Consider the following 20,874-nt stretch of genomic DNA (forward strand, 5'->3'; position numbering starts at 1 on the left):
AAGAGCCATGCGGTCAAGGTGTTGTATGTGAAGCTCATACCGTTGTATGGTTTGCTTGGATCGAAGGCGAACGTGCGACCTGCAGGATTGTAGGGTGTGCCGCATCTCGAAAGATGATTTCCGTATTGCTTGATCCAAGACCCGAGGTTCGCGTCGGAAATCTGATTACCCAGAGCAATTCTCCGATGAAGTCGAACAAGGCACCAGAGAAAGACCGATGTGACTTTCTCTCCTGGGCTGAACTGACAGCCTCTTATGAGTTCGACGATCTCGTCCGTACCGTAACTATAAAGTATGTAAGCTACTGTATTATCTTGGCGTATGATAGAGAAAGTGGTAACTTACGTTTTCCATAGATCATCCCACATTCGGCGAAAGGTTGGATTCTGTGATGTCGTTTCCAAGCTATACCAATCTGCGATTTTGAGGTATGATTCTCGACCCTTCGTGGTCTCATGCCGAGGTAGACACCCTAATATCAGGGGGTTCGCAAGTACCTTGTTCGCCAGTAGACCATCGCGTATAGACCGGTGGTCGATTATGCGTATCGTAAATGCGACCCCAACCGATGCCATCCGCACGGACAAGGGGACACACGGTAATCATGCTGAAGGGCCTCTCAAGACCCCATCTAGCTACCATAGATGCAGCCCACTCATTTTGAAAGATCGCTGTGTCCCTATCGGCGGGCTGATGAAGAACGTATGATGATTCGTGTTTGTAGATACTACTATCCTTCAAACCCTCGTATATCTGTTCGAGCTTGGCTGCTGTTGTCTTGATACCCTTGCTGACCAGAGCCTCCGCCAGTGCCGGTGCCCAGCCATTTTTATGGTAATTCCATCGGACTTGCCCCGCTTCATAAGTCCACGGTGGATGGAAGAACCCAGTTGCGCGTACACAAGGGAAGCTCGGCTCAGGGTTGAACTTTTGGTCCGGATTGGCGTTCATGCGAGTATGTGAGCATGGGTGGAGGTCGCTCATACCACCCTGGTTGGTGGTGACAGACTCGTCCGCGTTATAGAACATTCCCTGTCTCCCCGGGAGGCGTCTCATATAATAACCGCTTGGAGGCGGCCCATGCGCTCGATAGGCTTTAATGTGGGCTTGGGTGGGAAGCCGAAAAGCCAAAGGCTGGGGGTTGTCGGTGGGGACATATGAAGACATGGTTGGTATAGTATTGGTAGTGGTTATGTTGATGGATGTACTGATAGAGATACTAGTAGATAAGTCAATAGGGAGATCAGCAAGCAGGCTTATATATCAGCAGATATTTGAATAAATGCGACATATGAATAGATCCAGTATTAGATTCGCAGATATAGCAGATGAGCTAGTAGATAGGTTTACGTATAAGAGGGTTAGCAGGTGAGTTAGTAGATACAGTTCGTATGCAAGAAAGGCTGGCAGGTAAATCGTTGAGTATTTTGCGCGCATAGGGGGTTAGTAGGTGAGCTGGTGGGTGTGGTGAATGGATGAGTTGACGAGTAAGTCTCTGTATGTGAATGGATGCGGTTTGCTTGTCAGTCGGGTCAAGTTTGTTGTTCACGGCGTGGGCCCAACACCAAACAACATTCCCCTGCGTCCAATTTGATGAATTGCAACACGTATGCTATCTTTCAAAACAGGGTATCAATACAGTCCGCGCGAAGCGGAGAGAGGCAACATCCAAATGCAGTTCGCTTGCTTCATGGGCTTTGACAGCTTCATCAAAGATCATGAAACGAATGAATTGATGCACCGTGATATGAACTGATAGATAGGTACTCCTGTGCTGCCTCGCTCGCCCGCATGTCGGGCTATAAGCCCGAGCCCGAAGGTAGTAGACAAATGCTCTTCTTTTTTTGGGTTGTTTGTATATTTTTTCGTGTTGAGGTTAAGATATCTGGTTGCCAAACACCATGGTTCCCAGGTAAGAGATATAAGACTAGAACTGTGCATGTATTCTACATCCTGACTAGTGAGAGAGATACACGCAAGGCTGGACCTAACTGTCGGGTACCAAAGACCAGGAATTCAAGATAGAAAGCAAAATAAAAAAGTACATGTATCCAACAAACACGAAAAGAGAAAAAGGAAAACGTAAGTGAGACCGGACTGTCGGAAGTCACACTATCATACAGCCAAACACCCAAACGCCCAAATACCCCATCTAAACCCTATGCCCCCAGAGATGGAGCGTGTTTCCACCACTCCTGTTCCTCGTATTATCCCACCCAGCATCCTTCATTGTCAGCACCCTAGAAACCGCATCGTTATACTTAAATGTCTGCCCCTTCTCCCAGAGCCCGCTCCCCAACTCAATGCACTCCGTCACCGCGCAATTTTCCAACTCATCCTCAGAAACACCGTCATTACAGATCTGAATCACTCGATTCAGACCGGTAGCACTCCCGGCAGCAAGAGGCTCAAACGCGAGCGTCGTACCAGGAGACAACCACGGACAGATATTGCCCGTGATGCGGATGAAGATGGTGTGCTCGGCAGACTCGCAGAGCATGACTCCAGGCGGTATGCCCCCAGGAATCTGACCCACATCTTCTTGAGCGGGCTGGGCTGGGTACCCACGGTTGCCATCGTGGAACATGGGAGCAGGGCGGAAGTGTTGGTGTTCACCTCCAAAACCCATCATACCCATACCTCCCATACCCACACCCCCCATCATCCCGGGCACAACACCCATACCAACACCCACACCCCCAACAGCAGGCACATTTCCAAATGCCAAACCACCACCAGCCCATAGCGGCGCCGCAGGAGCAAATGGCGGCACGATACCCGCGATAGCGCCCGGCGGCGGCGGTGGGAAGGGAATCCCGGCGTTGTGTATACCGAACCCTATCCCAGCGTGAGCTCCTGGTAGAAAACTGCCAGCGCGGATCGGAGCCAAAGGACCACCCCCGGGACCTGCGCCGACGAAGCCGGGAAACAGAAAAGGGTCCATCATGCCGATGGGGTGCTGGGGGAAGGGTGGGAACACACCTAATCCCATGCCCGGGGCAACACCGAAGCCGGGTCCACCGATGCCGATTTGAAGGGGAGGCCCGTAAATCGGGGCTTGCTGCTGCTCGACGATTACTTGAGCGCCGCCGGCAGCTGCGGCGGCGGGAGGTGCTACTTGAGGAGCGGGAGCACCGATGGGGGGAGGAGGGGGCTCGCGGTTGATGTTGGGATTGTTCCCGACATTGACGTTCCAGGGGTTGCCTAGGGGAGGACCGGCAGCCATTGGAGCGGGGGAGGGGGGTGAATTTAGGAAGGGAGAGAGGGAGAGGGGAGAGGGAAAAGGAAGGGGGGGGTTGAAAAGATAGGGGTAGGTAGACTGGTAGAGAGGCACTGGGGGGAAGTAGAGGCTATGGAAAGTTGTCTTGATAGCCGGATGCAGTGAGAATGGAAGATGTGTGTAAGATAATTATTAGCAGAGGGGGTGCTGGGGCAGCCATTTATATGTGTGAGCCGCTGCTGAGGATGGCGATGGACAACGAGATGATCCGTGAAGATGGGCGTGATGAACAAGCGACATGTTTGACAAGTGAACACGTCAACCACCGCTGCATGTATCGTTTTTGCGCAAACAGTGCTTGATCGTTGACTTGTCATCAAAGTTTCGGTGGGTATTCACGACTGCGCACTCGATGAGTTGCAGTCGTTCTTCTTTGACGCCGGCCGTGGGCTTAAGGCACGCGTGTTTCAAGCGTTCAATCAGTCGAGGGAGCGCGTATGAGTCTGTGAAAGGACGAATGGCTATGCCGTTTGCTAGCGCTGGACCGCTAAGCGTTGGGATAACCTCGCTGGGCTCCATGATGGTGAATGTTGTGGATGAAGCAGCAGCGATCATCAGAAGGAGAAGATACCTTACTTCCCAACGACTCACACGACCCCCAAAATCACCGCTCCCAGACGATACCTACCAAACGATGATAGGGAACGATTTTGATATCGTCACCTAACAGAGCTTCACGACTGTGCGCATGGTGAAGAACTGCTGTCGGTATCAACAAACAGTGAGGTAGCGAGTGGACGAAGTGAGCGGAAAAAAGTGGTGAAAAATGCAGTAATGGATGGTTGGATGCGACTGAGTCGTTTGACTGGTGGAAATTCACAAGCGAGTGTATCTGCTGCCTCAGGTCACAACGAGAGCAGATCAAAGCAAAAAAGTGAGAGGACGAAAAAGCTCATAGTAGGATATGAAAATGGTATGTAATTCAGCTCAATGATCTGAAGGGGAATGATCTATATACATCGAAGTGAAACAAAGCCACAGGCTTCGCAGTCCAACAAGCTGCGGTTGACAAGGAGCTCAGTGTCGACACTGACCTCGGGAGGTTCTTGTCAACCACTATACTTGAGCTCAAAGCGCACCTAGTAGGTGGCGACCTTGGGTCCTGGCACAGTGTAGCTGTTGAAGTTGCTGTAGATGTTGGCAGTGTAGCCGGGGTCGGTGGCCTTGATATGCCCGGGAATTTTTACGACCTGCGAGGGCTTGCCAGAGCCACTGCCAGTGACCTTGACCTGTGCGCACGAGATGTAGAACTGTGGTGTCGACCCAGGATTGTGGATAGCGAGCTGCTCGATGCGGAGGAGGTACTCTCCAGCGGGGAGCTGGGAAGGGATGGTGGCGGAGTAGGTGGCTGTGATCATGTTAGTGATAATTCAGATCGAATCCAAGTGCTCGACTTACTCGAAAGATCCCAGGTGGCCTGGCCTCCGGAGAAAGTAGGTCCAATCTCCTTGATCTTGAACCAGTCGCTTGAACCGTCTGCGGAAGCTGCGGAATTGACCTTGGTCATGTAGAAGGATGTGGGTCCCCTAAACGAAGAAAGATGATGTTAGTATCAGCTCTACATCTTAATAGCACGGAGGATATCATAGGAAACCTGACGCCCGGCTGCCCTCGATTTTGCGCTATTGTGGCCCGTGCGCGAACAGTATCAGGTTTCTACGACAACAGGAACAATGAGAGGGGGAACCGACTGATGATATACCGCCTGGTCTGCCGTGAAAGAGACGGAAGATCCAGCAGCTACTGATACTGTGGTGGTACTGCTGCCGCTGCCTCCGCCTACATTGCAGCGGAGGTCGTTGCTAGAGAGGCTTGTAACGGGGCTGTTGTTTGGGACAGGCCTAATGTTCTGGAACAGACCACCCTTAGCACCGTTGGCAGTAAGGTACTGGAAGATATCTTGAGTATGTCAGCATTTTCATCGCAATTTTTGGATTTCTTTTGGAGGTGGAGCCTACAATGAGCTGAGGCGACCTCGGTGAGAGCCGCGAGAGCAACGGTGGCAACGGCAAAGCACTTCATGTCTGTAGATTGTTGAATGAGAGACTGATTGTAGTTGGCAGATGATAATGAGAGAAGCCGATGAGTGTTGTGAGGTTACCAGAGAATCTCCTCTTGACCTTATATATTCCTCTACAAGGAACCAAGGACTCAGGCGGCTCCCAATTCCATATTGCGTCGTTCTTGACATCCCGCACTAGAGCATTCAGTTCTATAGTGCTCCGTCCTGATTTCCACGTTTGGGTAGACGCCCAGTCGTGATTGGGTCAAGTGTGAAACTCGAAATGAAGAAGCGTCACAGGACTGGTACTCCGGGGTACAGTGTGTCTGCAACGAACCCGGATCATGAGTCGATATGCAGACTGTGCATACTTGTTTCCGGTGGCTGTTCATTAAATCTCCTCCTAGAGGCGTCGCCTTATGACAAAGCAAGCAAGGCTATGTGCGATGGTATGGCAGGTAATATCGCATAGGAAGTGTCTGCCGTCCACTACTGTCGGCTCTGGGTCTTGCATGCAGCAAAGCAAAATCTCGAGCGAATGAGAAGGGTGGAGGCGAGAGTCGTTTGTGGATCTACCGGGTTGCAGGATTGGATTGGCCCGCACGATGGATCAGTACAACGCTGGACGCTTAGAATTGATTAATATGGGCGGTAATATGTTTATATTGACGTGGGCCAAGCTAGGGCGTAAGTCTAAGCGATCGATGATAAAAAGGAAAGATGGACCGATTGTCAAATCCACCAGAGCCTTGGTTGCGCATGTACTACAATAGAACATGAGGCTTGTCGCGAGTGTTCCAGAAGGTGGTGGTCACTGGTTGAGGAGCCGCCGCGGAGTGGGTGTTTCAGGCCGAGTCATGCGCTCGAACAACCATGTACAAAGGGATGTGAAAGTCTGTGTTGATTGTACCCACGAAGATGCTCATTACTTAAAGTTGTAGGATCCTGCAATTCCCATGAGGCTCCACGACTCAAAACATATGACTCTCTTCACCGTTGCACTGTGTCCTGACAAATTCTCCATTGTTTCATGCTCATCATCATCTTCCTTTCATCCTTTTCATATTGTTCTACTGGGCAGTTGTCCTTGGTTGACTCTCTCGTGCTCCAGAATGACGGTGGTGGATGTCCTAGATAACCCGGAAGTGCGACGATGGTCGATTGACCGAACACTATGATCAGTTCGGACCAGTGTATGCGACATAGCAATGAATCCGGGTCTTTCTACCTGCTCATCACAACTGCAAAGGCTGACTAATGCGGCCAAAATGCGCGACTTTTCTCAGAATTGGACGGCGATTCTGTTGCGGAGCATCATAGCGCGCAAATCTCCATGAGTGTCAAACATCGTGGGTCGCCCAGGTGTCATCGATAAGCGATAGGCTTTTGAATGTTTTACGTTTTGCTATGTTGTCGTAGACGTAGCTTCGGTTGATTGAGGAGCGCGAGCGGATCATCCGACCCCCCGTTACCATCCAGGTAGGCTTTCGATACTGGCGCGGTACCCTAAGAATAAGTAAGTTGCATTGTTGTCAAGTTGTGATTGTAAAGTATGGTGAAGTAAGTTTTTACCTACACAAAGTGGTGCTACTGAAAACCAGACAGTCGTTGTACAATCATCATCTTCGCATCGCGTGTAGAAAAGCCTTTGGTCGATGAAGATTGCGAGCATGTACACGAACAGCACGTGGAGGCGTTGGCAGCTCGCCACGTGAACCCCACTTGGTATCCCAGCCGCAAGCGCACTGGAGAGCGGGGTAGCTCACGTGACATAGTCCCACTTCGCGTCAGACCTGTGGACCGTCTCCAAATATCTAGCACCAACTCAGTAGGTCCATGCGAATATCCGTATCCGAAGATATGCCAGATCCACTTCTTATCACAAAGAATGCTGTATTAGGTTGGAGCGCTGGGGCGTCACAGCATCGTAGCAGTATAAATGATTTCTGATAAGCTTTGCTCTTCTTAAGCTTGTCAACCTTCAGAACAGAATACGCTCCGTTCTGCGCATCTCGGTGATATCCATATCTACACCAATCGCAACCAATCCAGTGCCGCGGAACCAAATGTCTGCATCTTCGCACCCTCTCGCCCCGCTGTCGGCATCAGAGATAAAAAATGCGGCGGCGATCATCAAGGCTTCATGGCCAGCTCACACAGAACTGTACTATAAAGCCATCACGCTACAAGAACCACCGAAGACCGAGGTGCTGAAGTATCTGGAGGCAGAACATAATGGCAAACCATTGCCTGCTATCTCACGCAAGGCTTTCATCAACTACTACATTCGGAACACTGTACGTCAAAATTCAGCAGTGCTTGGAATGATATCCGGCTAATGCGCTCAGAACAAATTCCACGAGGCCATCGTAGATCTGACCTCTGGGCGCGTGGACCGCAATGTTCTTCTGGGACCTTTCATACATGCAAACGGAGATGGTGAAGAAATCATAGCTATCGAAAAAGTTGCTCTCGAAGACGAAAAGGTGAAAGCAGAAATTGCCAAGCTTGAACTTCCCAAAGGTACAGTAGTCATCAGCGACCCATGGATCTATGGATCAGATGGCATTGGAGACGAAGAAAGGCTATACCAGTGCTTCCTGTACCTCAGGGACCCAATGAACCCCTCAGAAGCCGACTCAAACCACTACGCCATGCCACTGCCAATTTCTCCAGTTGTAAGCACCGCGACCATGAAGGTCATCCGTGTCGATATACTACCGACTGGCGCCGACAACACTATCAAACCGGTTGGAAAGTACAAGATCCAGCCTCCCAACGAATACATACCCGAGGCACAAAAGCTACGAACCGATCTTAAGCCATTGAACGTAGTTCAGCCGGAAGGTGCCAGCTTCCAAGTTCAACAACAGGGTACATCGAACGTTATCTCATGGCAAAAGTGGACTTTCCGGGTCGGTTTCAACCAACGTGAGGGTATGGTGTTGTACGATGTCAGATACGACAACCGTAATCTATTCTACCGACTGAGCTTGAGCGATATGAACATTCCGTATGCGGACCCGCGTCATCCATACTTCAAGAAAAGCGCCTTCGACTTGGGCGATGCTGGTGCCGGTATCATGGCGAACAATCTCAAATTGGGATGCGACTGCCTGGGCTCCATCTACTATCTTAGCTCTGTGCTATCCGACGATAAGGGTGGAGTACTGGATATGCCCAACGTTGTATGCATCCACGAGCAGGATGCTGGCATCGGGTTCAAGCACACCAACTACCGCACGGGCCGCGCAGTAGTCGCGCGCAGCCGGGAACTGGTCCTTCAAAGCATCATCACCGTGAGCAACTACGAATACATTCTGGCTTTCATCTTCAACCAGGCAGGAGAGCTGGAATATGAAATCAGGGCCACCGGCATATTGTCGACGCAGCCCATTGATGAAGGTGTTGAGGTACCCTTCGGCACGGTCGTTCATCCCGGCACACTTGCGCCGCATCATCAGCACATCTTCTCGCTAAGAATCGACCCCATGATCGACGGCTACGATAACCGCCTTGTATACGACGAGGCATTTGCCATGCCACGATCAGAGTGGAACCCACATGGTACCGGCTACTACGTCAAAGAGACTGTTGTTGAGAAATCAGGTGGTTATGATATTGACTACGACAACAACCGCTCATTCAAGATTTGCAACCCTAACAGTCGAAACCCCGTCAACGGCAAGGCAGTCGCCTACAAGATCCAAGCTCCACCCTTCCAGAAGATCCTGTCAGACAAGGACAGCTTCAACTACAAACGAGCTGAATTCTCTGACCACAACATCTACGTCGTCAAGCACAAGGATGGAGAGCTGTACGCAGGTGGTTTGTACACGAACCAATCACGTGGCGGAACTGGTGTCCGATCATGGGCGGAGCGGAACGAGAATGTCAAGGACACGGATCTGGTCGTGTATGTGCAAGCCGGCATCAACCACATTCCCAGGGTCGAGGACTTCCCGGTTATGCCCTGTGAGGTGCTTAGTATTCATCTGAAGCCAGTCAACTTCTTCGATAAGAACCCCGCTCTCGATGTCCCACCCAGCGAACAAGCATTTAACAAGAGCAACCTGCTGAGCGAGCAGCACCAACAGCCCAGCGTTACTGCAACTGTTGGTGAGAATGGTCAGTGTTGTGCACCGAAGACGGCGAAGCTGTAAGCACGTATTGGATATGTAAGCGATATATAGAGCAAGACTCTTGATTGAAGTACGAATTTTGTATAAACAGAAATACAAGATAAATATGAACACATAGGTAGAAGATAATCAGACAGTGTGTAAAACGGATCAATGCTCCTTCTGAATCTCCACCATGTCACTCAAACCTACTCAAGTTCTACATCATTACCAACTACGTGGGCGCCGGGTGCTGCTGCGACGGTTGTTGCACATATTGACGTTCCAGTGTAAAAAGGTCACTATAGTCGCCAAACATGCCTAACAAATCGAACCAGTTCAAATCTTGGGTATGCTTTGACAAGTCAACAATTCTGAGTCTGGTGTACTGTGGTGAATGTTGGTAGAAGTTCCCGAAATGGCAAGGGCGTACCGGTAGTGCACGCGCCCGGACCCTCCGCGCTAACTTACCAGCTAAGGTAGGAAGCATCGACGCATTGAAGAAACACTCAAAGATCACTCTCCTCCAACTCTCGAACATTAGAGCAACGTTCACACCAAATCCAGACGCTTCTATCTTCGACACTCACAACGCCATGGCACCCAACGATAAAGCGGGCCGGGTGGTATTCATAGGCAATATTCCCTATGGTAGGCTGTCCCCATGTCTCACGCGTGGCCGCATTGCTAACAAAGCAAACAGGCGGTACAGAGGAACTTATTATCGAGACACTCGGGCGCGTCGGACAGGTCAACAACTTCCGCTTGGTCTATGATAAGGAAACAGGTCGACCAAAGGGTTTTGGCTTTGCAGAGTTCGCCGACGCCGACGCGGCAGCATCAGCCGTGCGCAACCTCAACGACTACGATCTCATGGGAAGGAAGCTGAGGGTGGACTGGTCCAACGAGAGCGGCTCTGGCGACAACGCGCCTTCGAATCGCGACCAGGGCGCGCCGCCAGCCATGAACGGACAACAGGCAGCACCAGCAGCGGCGCAACCTTCAAGCGCACTCGGCCCTCTCCCACCGGGCGTTGAGCTGCCACCGAACCTCACCTGCCCCGATGCCATCTCGCGCACCCTCTCTACACTGCCTCCCGATCAGCTACTCGACATCCTCTCGCAGATGAAGGGCCTCGTCATGACGGACCCGGCCAAGGCGACGGAGCTACTGCGGCAGGCGCCTCAGCTAGCCTATGCCATCTTCCAGTCGCTTCTTCTGCTGCAGTTGGTTGATCCGGCAATTTTGACGTCGCTCGTCGAGACTTCGGCTGCGCCAGCTCCAGTCGCGCCCGCCCCACCAGTTCAGCAAGTCCAGCAGCCTCCACCACAAGTTACGCGACCACCGATGCCCTACGCTGGGTACCCACCACAAGTCGCGCCTACTCCCCCACAACCTCAAGCCCCCCAGCCATACACGCAGCCTCCACAACAACAACAAGCACCTGCCATGGAACAACAAGCTATATATGCTCAAGTCATGGCCTTGACGCAGCAGCAAATCGACGCATTGACCCCAGAGTACCGCAATCAGATCATTGCCATTCGGCAAGCGATTATGGCAGGTGGCCGGCCCTAGTTGAGCCCCCAAATAACTATGTTCTTCTCATTCTTGGAAAGTTAGGAAGCATAGTTGTGAGAGCACATAATTTCGGTATTGAGTATGCAGAAATTACTCTGTAAGTTGTTCTAGGCGGGAAAGAACATTGTACATTTCGACCTTGTCATTGGGAGCATTCTGCAGGTTATGCAACACAAGGATCAAGAGCGTCAAGGCTCGAATTGGGATTAACTATTCAGTTGTTTCAGTAAATTCGGGGTTGCGTTCCCAGGGCCCCTTATATTTGGCGACTGTTCGGAGGAAGACTTGGGGAAAAATCAGGTGGACAAACGGATTGAAGGCATCCTTCCGACGAGGTCCGAAGAAAGAGTGGGGAGTAGTCTCCACCGACGGGCTAGGAATAGTGCTAATGGATAGGTGAGCCATAGACAGATAGGGTTTTACTACCGCACAAGTGTTGAATTATGAAAATGTGCATCATCGAGTCGCCTAGTTATTTTTGTGATGTGAGCACCTTTGTTGGATGCAGTAGGTATTCTTCACGGTGGGTCAAACAACTAGGATTATTTATTTTGAATGTCATCGTGCAAGGAACAGGGTCGGCGAAATTCCGTGGGCTTAGCGCACACACACTCACAACCATGATAATGCACGAGATGCATGTGATGGACAGAAATCAATCTTTGCATATGTATGGCGGCCAAAGAGGACATTGTGCGACGATCGCTTGGCACATTTCTCTGTGCAGGTCATCGTACCGTAGCTAGGTGGCCTGTTGCTAGAGGGTAAGCTAGCTAGCTTACACCAAAGACTCCACGCCATGAACGACGAGACGAACAGAAGGACAGTGCATGGATGTGGGTGCAAAAGGGCCCCAGTAGATCCGCCCGATGGAGCATTTGCTCATAGCCTACCATTGGACCAGCCTCGTTTCTAGGCCTTGTGCACCGAGCTAACCCTTGCCGCCAGCTCATTCGGCTGCTGGGGCTTACGCTCAAGCCGAGCACCTCAGCTGCCCTCCACCACACCATCGTTCGCGATTCAGTCGGCGAGAGGCTGCCTTTTATTGTTTGTTGGCATTGAGCGCATGCGTGTCTGGCTTCTCAGCATCGGGTTTCTGTATTATATCATCACGACATGACGATTTAAACGATTCTCTATCACTTGCCAGCGGCTACAGCGATATACCCAGCATACCTCGACCACATTGGCCTCATTTGCGCCCAACCCATTGCCAGCAGTGCACCCTAATTCCAACGCACCACCACCGCTGCGATTGATTCTTCATCATGTGGAGCAGGTTAACGGGCAGTTCTGCTGCCTCCAACAGCTCCAAGGACGAAGAAAGTCGCCGCCGCCGCACTAGCGACTCCACGCGTTCGAAGCGCGATCGGGAGACGGGTGAGGCTAGGTCTGTAGTTTCCTCCACGTCGACCCGCAAGCCTCCTAGCACACGACGCGAAACGGCGGGTTCATCGATAGTGTCGTTTGCGACAGCTTTTGATGAGATGCCGCGCTCACGGGCAACAACAAACACGAACCCAAACACAAACACGAACAGCGACCTCTACGACGACCCAGAGAACTATGACCGACGTCGCGACGACCGCCGAAGCAGCTACGCCGAATCCACCACCTCGACCATGCGCGGCGACGACAAAGACCGAAAGAAGGCCAAGGACAGGAAGGTGGAGAAGCGACGCTCAACGACGCGCTCCGAACGCTCCGGCAGCCTGTCGCAGTCGAGCAGTTACAGGGGCGACACTGGTGACAGCCCCCGCTCGGGCACCCAACGCAGCTTCAGCGGCCAGACTGGCAGCGACGGCTTCTCGCAGTTTCCTGGCCAGGCAGGAGCGCCCATGATGTCTGGCGCTCTGCCAGTGGGAAGCAGCGTCCCACACCATACCGAAGGAATGTCGAGCCACGTGCAGAGCCAATTCCCTGGCCAGGACCCGGTGCACTATGCGTCTGGTGCTCTACCGGGTGGCCAGCCATATGGAGAGGCTTCCGACTACTATAGAGACCAAGGCCAGTCTGTGCATGACCAGCCTGGTATTAGACCCCAGCAAGGTCCTCTTATAAACCACAATACTCCCCATCTCATCGCCGCCTCTGCGCATGCCAATCCTGTCCCCGACACTGGATCTGGCGCTGCAGCAGACTTCTACACCTCCAGCATGGACCCTCCTTCATCCAGGCCCCCACGACCCTCAAGCTCATCCATGCCTGGCGCCTTTGTCGACGACACGGCTGCGCCCCAGAAGCCACCGCGACCTGCATCCTCCTCGAGGCCTAACAAGTCTAGCACCTATGGCTCTGCTGCTTCCATGGCTGGCGGGGCCGCCTTTGGATATGCTATGGGCCACAGCTCTTCTAATCATGAACACTCTACCAGCTATAGCAGCACGTCGAATGTTCGCCCTTCTACCTCATACTCATCACACCCTAATAATACCCCGGCTGGTCCTACATCATCTTACAGCATGTACGGGCAAGGTCATAATGCTTCTAATACTGCTACAAACGGTAGCGCCCAATTCCCTCCCTACGTCGAGCCTCCTTATGGCGACGACGACGTGCCTCCACCTAAGCCACCTCGGCCAGGCAAGCCCGAGAAGCACTCGTCTGGCAGCGCTGCCGGGCTGTATGCTGCTGGTGCTGCCGGACTGGCGGCCTATGGCTTACATCACCATAACTCCCACTCCCACTCCCAGTCGCACTCACATTCCCATGTGCACAGTACGTCGCACAACCACTCTTCGGCAAATGGAACCATACCTGGGCAACACAACGGTCTTACGCCAAGCCCGTACATCTCAGGCGGCATGGCCCAGCATCATCAACACACTGGCCCTGTCTCCAAATTTGTCGATTGGTGGAAGGACTACGAGGATGTGCAAAAGATGGAGGAGTACACAGAGTACATTGGAGTCTGCAGGGGCTGTTTTGACCCTCGTTCCTCTGTGCTTGATGCTCCGCGAAAGCACCACTACTACAAGAGGCGTTCCAACGAGCACATGCGTCTCTCGGGCGGCATCGAGAAACAATCTCGTTACAACCTGAAAGAGAAGAAGTCTTACAATTCTATCTCCTCGGGTGAGGAGAGACGCAAGAAGAACTCCACCAGTGCGGCAGGATGGGTAGCTGCTGGCCTTGGGGGCATCGGCCTCGCAAAGGTTGGTAAGGCCGTGCTAACCGCGGGCCGTGACGATTTCGATGACACGTACAGCATCAAGTCTGGACGTTCTCGCGTATCGCGCCGCAGCCGCAGCCGATCAGCCGAACGCAAGAGCTATAGCTATGGCCAAGCTGCGATCCGTCATCGAAGTCGCTCTGCCGATCGCATGTCCCAAATGTCCGTCGGTATTACAAATGACAAGAAGGACCGCCGGGACCACAAGGTTCGTCGCCGACATTCGCGATCAAACTCCAGCTCCAGCTCTAACTCAGGGCACGGGAAGTCTGGCTTGATTGGTGCTGCTATCGGTGCAGGCCTGGCGAGTGCTGCTTTCGGAGCGGCCACGAAGAAGCAACCGAGCCGCTCCAAGTCCCCCAAGAGAGTCCAAGTGCTTCACCCCCGCCGAGATAGCAGTGATGATGAGCGCAAGAGGAGAAGGTCCCAGCAACTCCGACGCAAAGTATCACGCAGCTCGACTTCTGGCGCCTCCGTCATCGAGATTGGCGATACTCACGAATCTCAAGGTGGCTTCCTGGGAGGCTTCTTCGCCGCGCCTCCCCCGAAAGAGAAGCGCTCCAAGGAAAACAGCCTCAAGAAGAAGAAGAAGGGGTTCTTCAACTTCGGCAATGGCTCAGCGTCCTCGTCTGACTCTGAGATGGCGTTCGGCACTGGTTATGTCAGGAGGCGCAGGCGATCATCAGTCAAGAGACGCAACTCTGATGACCGCTTGAAGGCTTCGCTCATTGGGCTTGGCGCCACTGCAGCAGCTATCACCGCAGCCAAAGCTGGCAAGAGCAAACGCAACGAGGTGGTTACAGTCAAGGAGAACCGCCTCAGCCGCAAGGGTAGCGTTTCTTCTCGGCCTGGTTCGCGATTCGGCGACGATGAGTGGGAGGACCTGCCCGACGATGGTACCTCCGATTCCGCCAGCGATGGCGGTCTTGTGTACGGTGACTACACCTTGAAGAAGACCAAGAGCCAAGAGTCAATTGCGTCTGATGACTCGGGTACGAAGAAGTGGGGATGGCGTTGGGGTTTCGGCAATAAGAAGAGGAGGTCTTCCAACAATCTCTACGACAACATTGCCAGTACCTCTCTCATCGGACCCACTGCAGCTGGTGCCGCAGGTGCATTGACAAGCGCGACAGTTGTAACTAGTACGAGCCATACACACCATGACAGCGAGTCGAGCAGCGCCCAGACGTTGCAATCAGTCTATCCTGTCGCACCCATCGATCCTAATGCATCATTCGATGCACGACGCACAAGCTCAATCTCGACTTCGCAGCCTCTGGCGACCTCAGGGCCCGCTCCCATCAGCATCCAGCAGCCGCAGCCAATGCATCAGATTCCCGGAACTATCTACTCCACGCAAGCACCCCCTCAAACAGGCTATACCGCCCCAGCAGGTCCACCTGTCTTCTCTACATCGCCTTTCCCACCTCCCTATCCAGCACAATCCCAAGTCCAGAACATCATCATCCAAAGTCCTCAACACCCCACATTTCGCCGAGCTAATTCTTCGCCCATTCAAACAACATCTTGGAAACGAGATGCGGCTCTCGCTGGCCTTGCCGCAACTGCTGGTGCCGCAGCAGTCTCCGCACTCAAGCACGCTGATCGTCCGCCTAGCCGTCCGCCTAGCGCATCGAGCAATGTACGCTTCAATTTAACTCAGGAGCAAGCTGAAAAAGAGCTACGCGAGCGACGCAAGGAGCAAGATAGGCTCGAAGAAGAAGCCAACCGTCGCCGCGAGCAGCAGCGAAGAGAGGATGAGGCACGACGAGAGGAGGATGAACGCATCCGACGAGAACAGCAACGACGCGATGAAGAGGCACGTCGAGAAGACGCTCTGCGACGAGAAGAACTGACTCGACGAGAAGAGGCGTTGCGACGTGAAGAGCTGGCACGGCGAGAAGAAGCTGTCCGACGGGAGGAAGAAGAGCGTCTGCGAATCGAGCAGCAACTTCGAGAGGAGGAGGCCCGCAAGGTTGAAGAAGACCGTCGTCTAACTCTCCTTCGCCTCGAAGACACGGCACGCGAGGAAGACGAGCGACGACGCCGTGAACTGCAACGTCAACAAGAAGAGGCACGCAAGTTTATGGAGATCGAACGCCTAGCTAAGCTTGAACAAGAGCGTCGTCGTGAACAGAATGACTTACATGGGCGTGCAGCTCGAGAAGCCGAAGAGCGGGAGCGTCAAAGGCGCGCGGAACATCTGGCACACCTGGAGCACCAGCGTCAGCTTGCCATTGAGGCATCTGAGGCGGAGCGAAAGCGGAGAGAACGTCGCGAATCTCAGCAACAAGAGGCTGAGCTCGCCGAGGCCGCGAGGCGCGAGGCCGAGATCCAAGAGGACCTGGAGCGTCGACGCCGGGAACATGAAGCACAGGAGTATTCCAGCAGATACGAAAGCGACCGAGCACGGAAGCTTGAATCACAACCCACTGGAAGCTCAATCGCCTCGACTGCCACCGTCGTGCAGCGTAAGGAGCAGGAATTGCAGGAGCGCGAACGGGAGGTCTTCCAACCAGACACCAAGAAGTCTTCTATCGCTGGTGCTGTAGCTGCCGGTGCCGCTGCTGCTATCGCGACAGCAGCCATCTCTTCCTACAAAGACAAGGAGAAGGAGAGGAAAGAGAAGGAAAAGGAGAAGGAGCGTGAACGGAAGCGCGAGAAAGAACGTGAGCGTGGCTGGAAGCGCGAATCGTCATCTTCAAAGAGTAGTTCCTCAAAGGCCAGCTCTTCCAAGACGAGCTCTTCAAAGACAAGCGGATCCAAGTCTGCAAAGAAGCTCGAGGCGGCCAATGTGAAGACCATCGAGCCCAGCAAGGTCGAACAAGACATATTCGATGACGACATTTTCAACCCCGACATGTTCAAGGAACCACCTCGCGAGGCTGTAAATGAAGTATTACGCGACTGGGAGGATAGATACTCCGCAAAGCCAATCTCTCAGGCCGAGTTCTTTGCACCAGCCGAACTACTACACAACGACAACTTGCCCAAAGTTCACGCTCCGAATCCCAACGAGGGAGCTCCGGACCTACACACCTACTATGCGCACGAAGACTACCCTACGAGCCAGCCCATAGTCCCGCCATATCCACCTTCATATGCCTTCACTGCTACAAAAGACGGTCGGTCTGCCAGACAACAACCGCCCCCTGTACCGACATTGAACCTCATCATGCCCACGCCTCCAGGTAGCCGTGCGCCATCTGTGCGCAGTGCGTCTGTCTCCCCAGCACCACCTATTCAGCGTATCCGAGAGACTGAAGAAGAGCCTGACTTCAATCGCGCCAGGTCTCGGGTGAGCTGGGGTGAGAACCAGTTTCATCACTTCGATGTGCCAACTCCTGAGTCTTATCGCGAACAATTTGTCTCGGATGGCGATCTCAGGCGTGCAGAGTCCAATTACTCGCCTGACGTAGCCACTATCCAACGTGAACCACCCAAGTCCGAACAAGCACCACCTACGTACATGCCTTACCCCCCGGAGGCGCCTACAGCTCCTCAGCCAAAGGAAATCGCCCCGAGCACGCAGTACATCCGCGAAGAGGATGATTCGACATGGGACAGTGTCGCAGGTGCCGCATCAAAGAAGAGCAGCAAGAAGGAGAAGAGGAAGCAGGAGAAGGCCGCCGCCGCAGCGGCCACTGCAGCAGCAGCTACTGCAGCCGCGGCTTTGACCTCTGCAGCTGTTCTTTCGCGAGAGAAGCCTGATGAAGCTGACTACAGGCATGGTGATCCTATTACTCCCTCTACTCTTAGCAACCCGTTCTCCGACACCAACAAGGCGCCTTCCACAATTGCCGCATCAACCATTTCTGCCGCGCCATCAACCAACAGTGTCCAGACTGCCTACTCTGCTGCACCATCGTCTAGCAGTGTCCAAACTGCCTACTACCAGCCTGAGCCTGCGCGCTCAGTAAGCAGCGTGCAGACGGCATATTATCAGCCTGGACCAGTACACGAGATGTGGAGGATACCAGAGCAAAGCGCAGTCGGACCTGGCTTTATTGAAGGCGAGCTTGAGGAGGATTTGCCAATGCACATCCCCGGTAGCTTTGATGACGAGCCAATATCTGAGCTGCCTGCTGAAGAGGCCTCAGCTTCTTCAGCGGCGAAGGAGCAGAAGGGTAAGGAGAAGGCAAAGGGTACTAACGAGACTGTAGTCACACGACGGGGCGAGCCGGAACCTGCCGTAGTTTCAGAGAGGGGCAAGGAGAAGAGCAGGGAGTCTGAGTCCGAGCTCAAGGTCAGCAAGAGGGAGAAAAAGGACAAGAAGAAGAAGAAGTCGTCATCCTCCAAGTCAAAGCGAGCTAGTGTGGATACCTGGGAGATGAGCGACATCAGCCCACCTCACAGCCCCATCATCGAGCGCGATCCCCGAGACATTGAGCCATCACGAGCTATCGAACGTGACCCCAGGGACATTGAACCATCGCGATCCATCGAACGCGACCCGAGAGACATTGAACCGTCGCGGTCCATCGAACGCGATCCCAGGGATATCGAACTACCTCGACCGAGTGAGCCTTCACGAAATGGTGAGCCGTCGCGCTTTGCCGAACTTCAACGCTCTCCTGAGTCCACTCGCTGGTCTGATTCGCAGCGCTCCCCGGAGTCATCTCGCTATTCCGATATGCAACGATCTCCTGAATCAACTCGTTACTCCGACTCTCAGCGCTCCCCCGAATCGACTCGTTCCACCGACGCATCTCGTTCTACTCAACCTTCCCGCTCTGCAGAACCCACTCGTGTCCCAGATCCTTCACGATACGCCGAGCCAAGCCGGTCTTCTGAGCCTTCGCGATCTGTAGATCAAGCTCGGGACCACACCCCGGCAAGAAGCACATCACAAGACAAGGAAAGCAGTGCTATTAAGGCCGTCACTGCCGCCATGACAGGTGGATTTGCTGCACTAATGGGCACCACGATGAGCCAGGACCAAGCCAGGATGACTTCTGACCTCGAACGTGCTAGACAGAATCTGGCGTCTGTAGAGAAGCCTGCCCCTCCCCCAGCCAATGGCTCTCGCGCACTCAAAGAGCACGAGAAGAACGTGACAATCCCTAGCTATGCATTCGAGGGTATTGAGGAGTTGGCCGACAAGACACCTAGACCGAAGAACCAGAAGAGGCATAGCAGTGGCAAATGGTCTCCAACGATTGGATCTCCCCTCAGGACCGAGGTGAAATCCGATGACTACATGAACGCTCGTACCACTCGTTCGCAATCTGATGCTTCCACCTATCAGCCATTCGTCGAAGCCCCGAAGGTGCCTACTGCGTCTCCGTTCACGACCGTTCCTCCGTTCACAACCTCCGAGCTTACCGCCTCTCGCAGCATAGCCGATTCTGGCTATTACGCTCCTGACGACATTGCACGCAAGGATGCCTCTGAGAAAGACTCGGATGGATCTCACTCAGCAGGCTCAGACGAAAGGACCCGACCACGCGATTCAAACACCCGCGCCAAAGACGACTCCTATGTCCGAAGCAAATCCGACGACGAGCAGGACTACATTATGCGCAGCATTGCTGATGACGACGACGTAGGCTCAATCGCTTCCTTGAGCTTCAAATACGACGACCCTGACCGCGAGGAGCGACGTCGCAGACGCCGAGAAGCCAGATCTGAGACCCGTGAGAAGAGCCATGACCGCGGTTATGGCGAAGAGGGCGGCGAACGTAGGCGAAGACATCGTCGCCATGAAGACGAGGACGCTGGGGATGACTGGGACACGCGATCTACATACTCTGAAGCTCGCTCTGACGCTAACGGTGAGCGCCGGCGTAAACACAGAAGACGAGAGAGCGAGAGGGATGCTTCGCCGTCAGAGAAGAAGCACAGGTCCCGCTCATCTGCAGCATCTGAACATGGTGATGGCTATGACGAGCACAAGCATTCTCGGAGACGTTCGAAGCACGATATTGACGACAACAAGTCCGTAGTATCCTCAATCGCAGGTTACGACGAGGAGCGCAGTCCAAAGAAAGAGAAGGAGAGGGAGAAGCGACCAAGTGGTTTGCTGGGTCTCTTCAGCAGCAAGTCAAGGGAAAACCTGGCTGAGGCAGCCAGCAAGTCATCGAAATCGAGGGACGACGACGATGAGGAACGCAAACATCGTAGACGGAAGCATCGGTCAGATCGCGCTTCTACGTACGGCTCAGACGATGATGATATGCGCTCCACGATCTCTAGCAGTAGTCGACGCGAGAAGAGGAGTAGTCGCAGTCGCAGTGAAAGAGGAGATGGAGACAGGGAGGATGCGTATGATGACAAGGTACATCGCTCTTCCTATGTGCGATAGCATCGTTGTTCGCAATGTAATTAGAATGAATGTTGATGTTGTGTATTAGGATCGTTCAAACGCTCGAACCCCGCCCTCGCATGCCGATGAACAACTAGAACAAGACCAACCGTCTTTTTTAGACGATCGGGCAGTGGCCGCAGCCGCTCCAAGTCCACTGCCCGCAAGTGAGCCTGTCCTTGAGGCTCAAAAGGGTAGTGGCATCATCCCGGGAGGTCGGCCCGAATCCCCGCTTACGACATCCGACAACACCCGCGTCACCGCCTCCGCTGAGGCCTCCGCTGACGCTGACCGGCCCAAGACACCTGAGTTGTCTTTCGAAGACAGCCGCGCGCTACTGACTCGTCTCACAGGTCTACAGCCTTGGCTGTTAGAAGCCTTCCCGGATGAGCTTCCACCTCTACCGTTGTCACG

The 20,874-nt window shown here is 53.4% G+C and overlaps 6 protein-coding genes across 6 annotated transcripts; 2 read left to right on the top strand and 4 right to left on the bottom strand.

Moving 5' to 3' along the window:
• Nucleotides 1–453: 453 nt before the first annotated feature.
• PtrM4_026010 (uncharacterized protein) lies at nt 454–1,167 on the bottom strand (the record flags this gene model as incomplete). Its single annotated transcript, XM_001932356.2, has 1 exon — nt 454–1,167. The coding sequence occupies one exon, from the start codon at nt 1,165–1,167 to the stop codon at nt 454–456; it is 714 nt and encodes a 237-aa protein (XP_001932391.2).
• Nucleotides 1,168–2,152: 985 nt separating this feature from the next.
• Nucleotides 2,153–2,587, bottom strand: PtrM4_026020 (uncharacterized protein; the record flags this gene model as incomplete). The annotated part of the gene is made up of 1 exon (XM_001932357.2): nt 2,153–2,587. The coding sequence occupies one exon, from the start codon at nt 2,585–2,587 to the stop codon at nt 2,153–2,155; it is 435 nt and encodes a 144-aa protein (XP_001932392.2).
• Nucleotides 2,588–2,838: 251 nt separating this feature from the next.
• On the bottom strand, nt 2,839–3,226 carry PtrM4_026030 (Protamine-P1 multi-domain protein; the record flags this gene model as incomplete). The annotated part of the gene is made up of 2 exons (XM_066103684.1): nt 2,839–2,867; nt 2,983–3,226. The coding sequence occupies 2 exons, from the start codon at nt 3,224–3,226 to the stop codon at nt 2,839–2,841; spliced, it is 273 nt and encodes a 90-aa protein (XP_065965886.1).
• Nucleotides 3,227–4,359: 1,133 nt separating this feature from the next.
• On the bottom strand, nt 4,360–5,302 carry PtrM4_026040 (glycoside hydrolase family 61 protein; the record flags this gene model as incomplete). Its single annotated transcript, XM_001932358.1, has 4 exons — nt 4,360–4,628; nt 4,679–4,806; nt 4,972–5,179; nt 5,239–5,302. 4 exons carry the CDS (start codon nt 5,300–5,302, stop codon nt 4,360–4,362), a joined length of 669 nt encoding a protein of 222 aa, XP_001932393.1.
• A 2,046-nt stretch (nt 5,303–7,348) lies between these two features.
• Nucleotides 7,349–10,981, top strand: PtrM4_026050 (uncharacterized protein; the record flags this gene model as incomplete). Its single annotated transcript, XM_066103685.1, has 4 exons — nt 7,349–7,579; nt 7,631–9,410; nt 9,878–10,054; nt 10,107–10,981. The coding sequence occupies 4 exons, from the start codon at nt 7,349–7,351 to the stop codon at nt 10,979–10,981; spliced, it is 3,063 nt and encodes a 1,020-aa protein (XP_065965887.1).
• Nucleotides 10,982–18,486: 7,505 nt separating this feature from the next.
• Nucleotides 18,487–20,460, top strand: PtrM4_026060 (uncharacterized protein; the record flags this gene model as incomplete). Its single annotated transcript, XM_066103686.1, has 1 exon — nt 18,487–20,460. One exon carries the CDS (start codon nt 18,487–18,489, stop codon nt 20,458–20,460), a length of 1,974 nt encoding a protein of 657 aa, XP_065965888.1.
• Nucleotides 20,461–20,874: the final 414 nt, after the last annotated feature.

The sequence above is a fragment of the Pyrenophora tritici-repentis genome, chromosome 1 (assembly GCF_003171515.1).
Source record: "Pyrenophora tritici-repentis strain M4 chromosome 1, whole genome shotgun sequence".
Lineage (NCBI taxonomy): Eukaryota > Fungi > Ascomycota > Dothideomycetes > Pleosporales > Pleosporaceae > Pyrenophora > Pyrenophora tritici-repentis.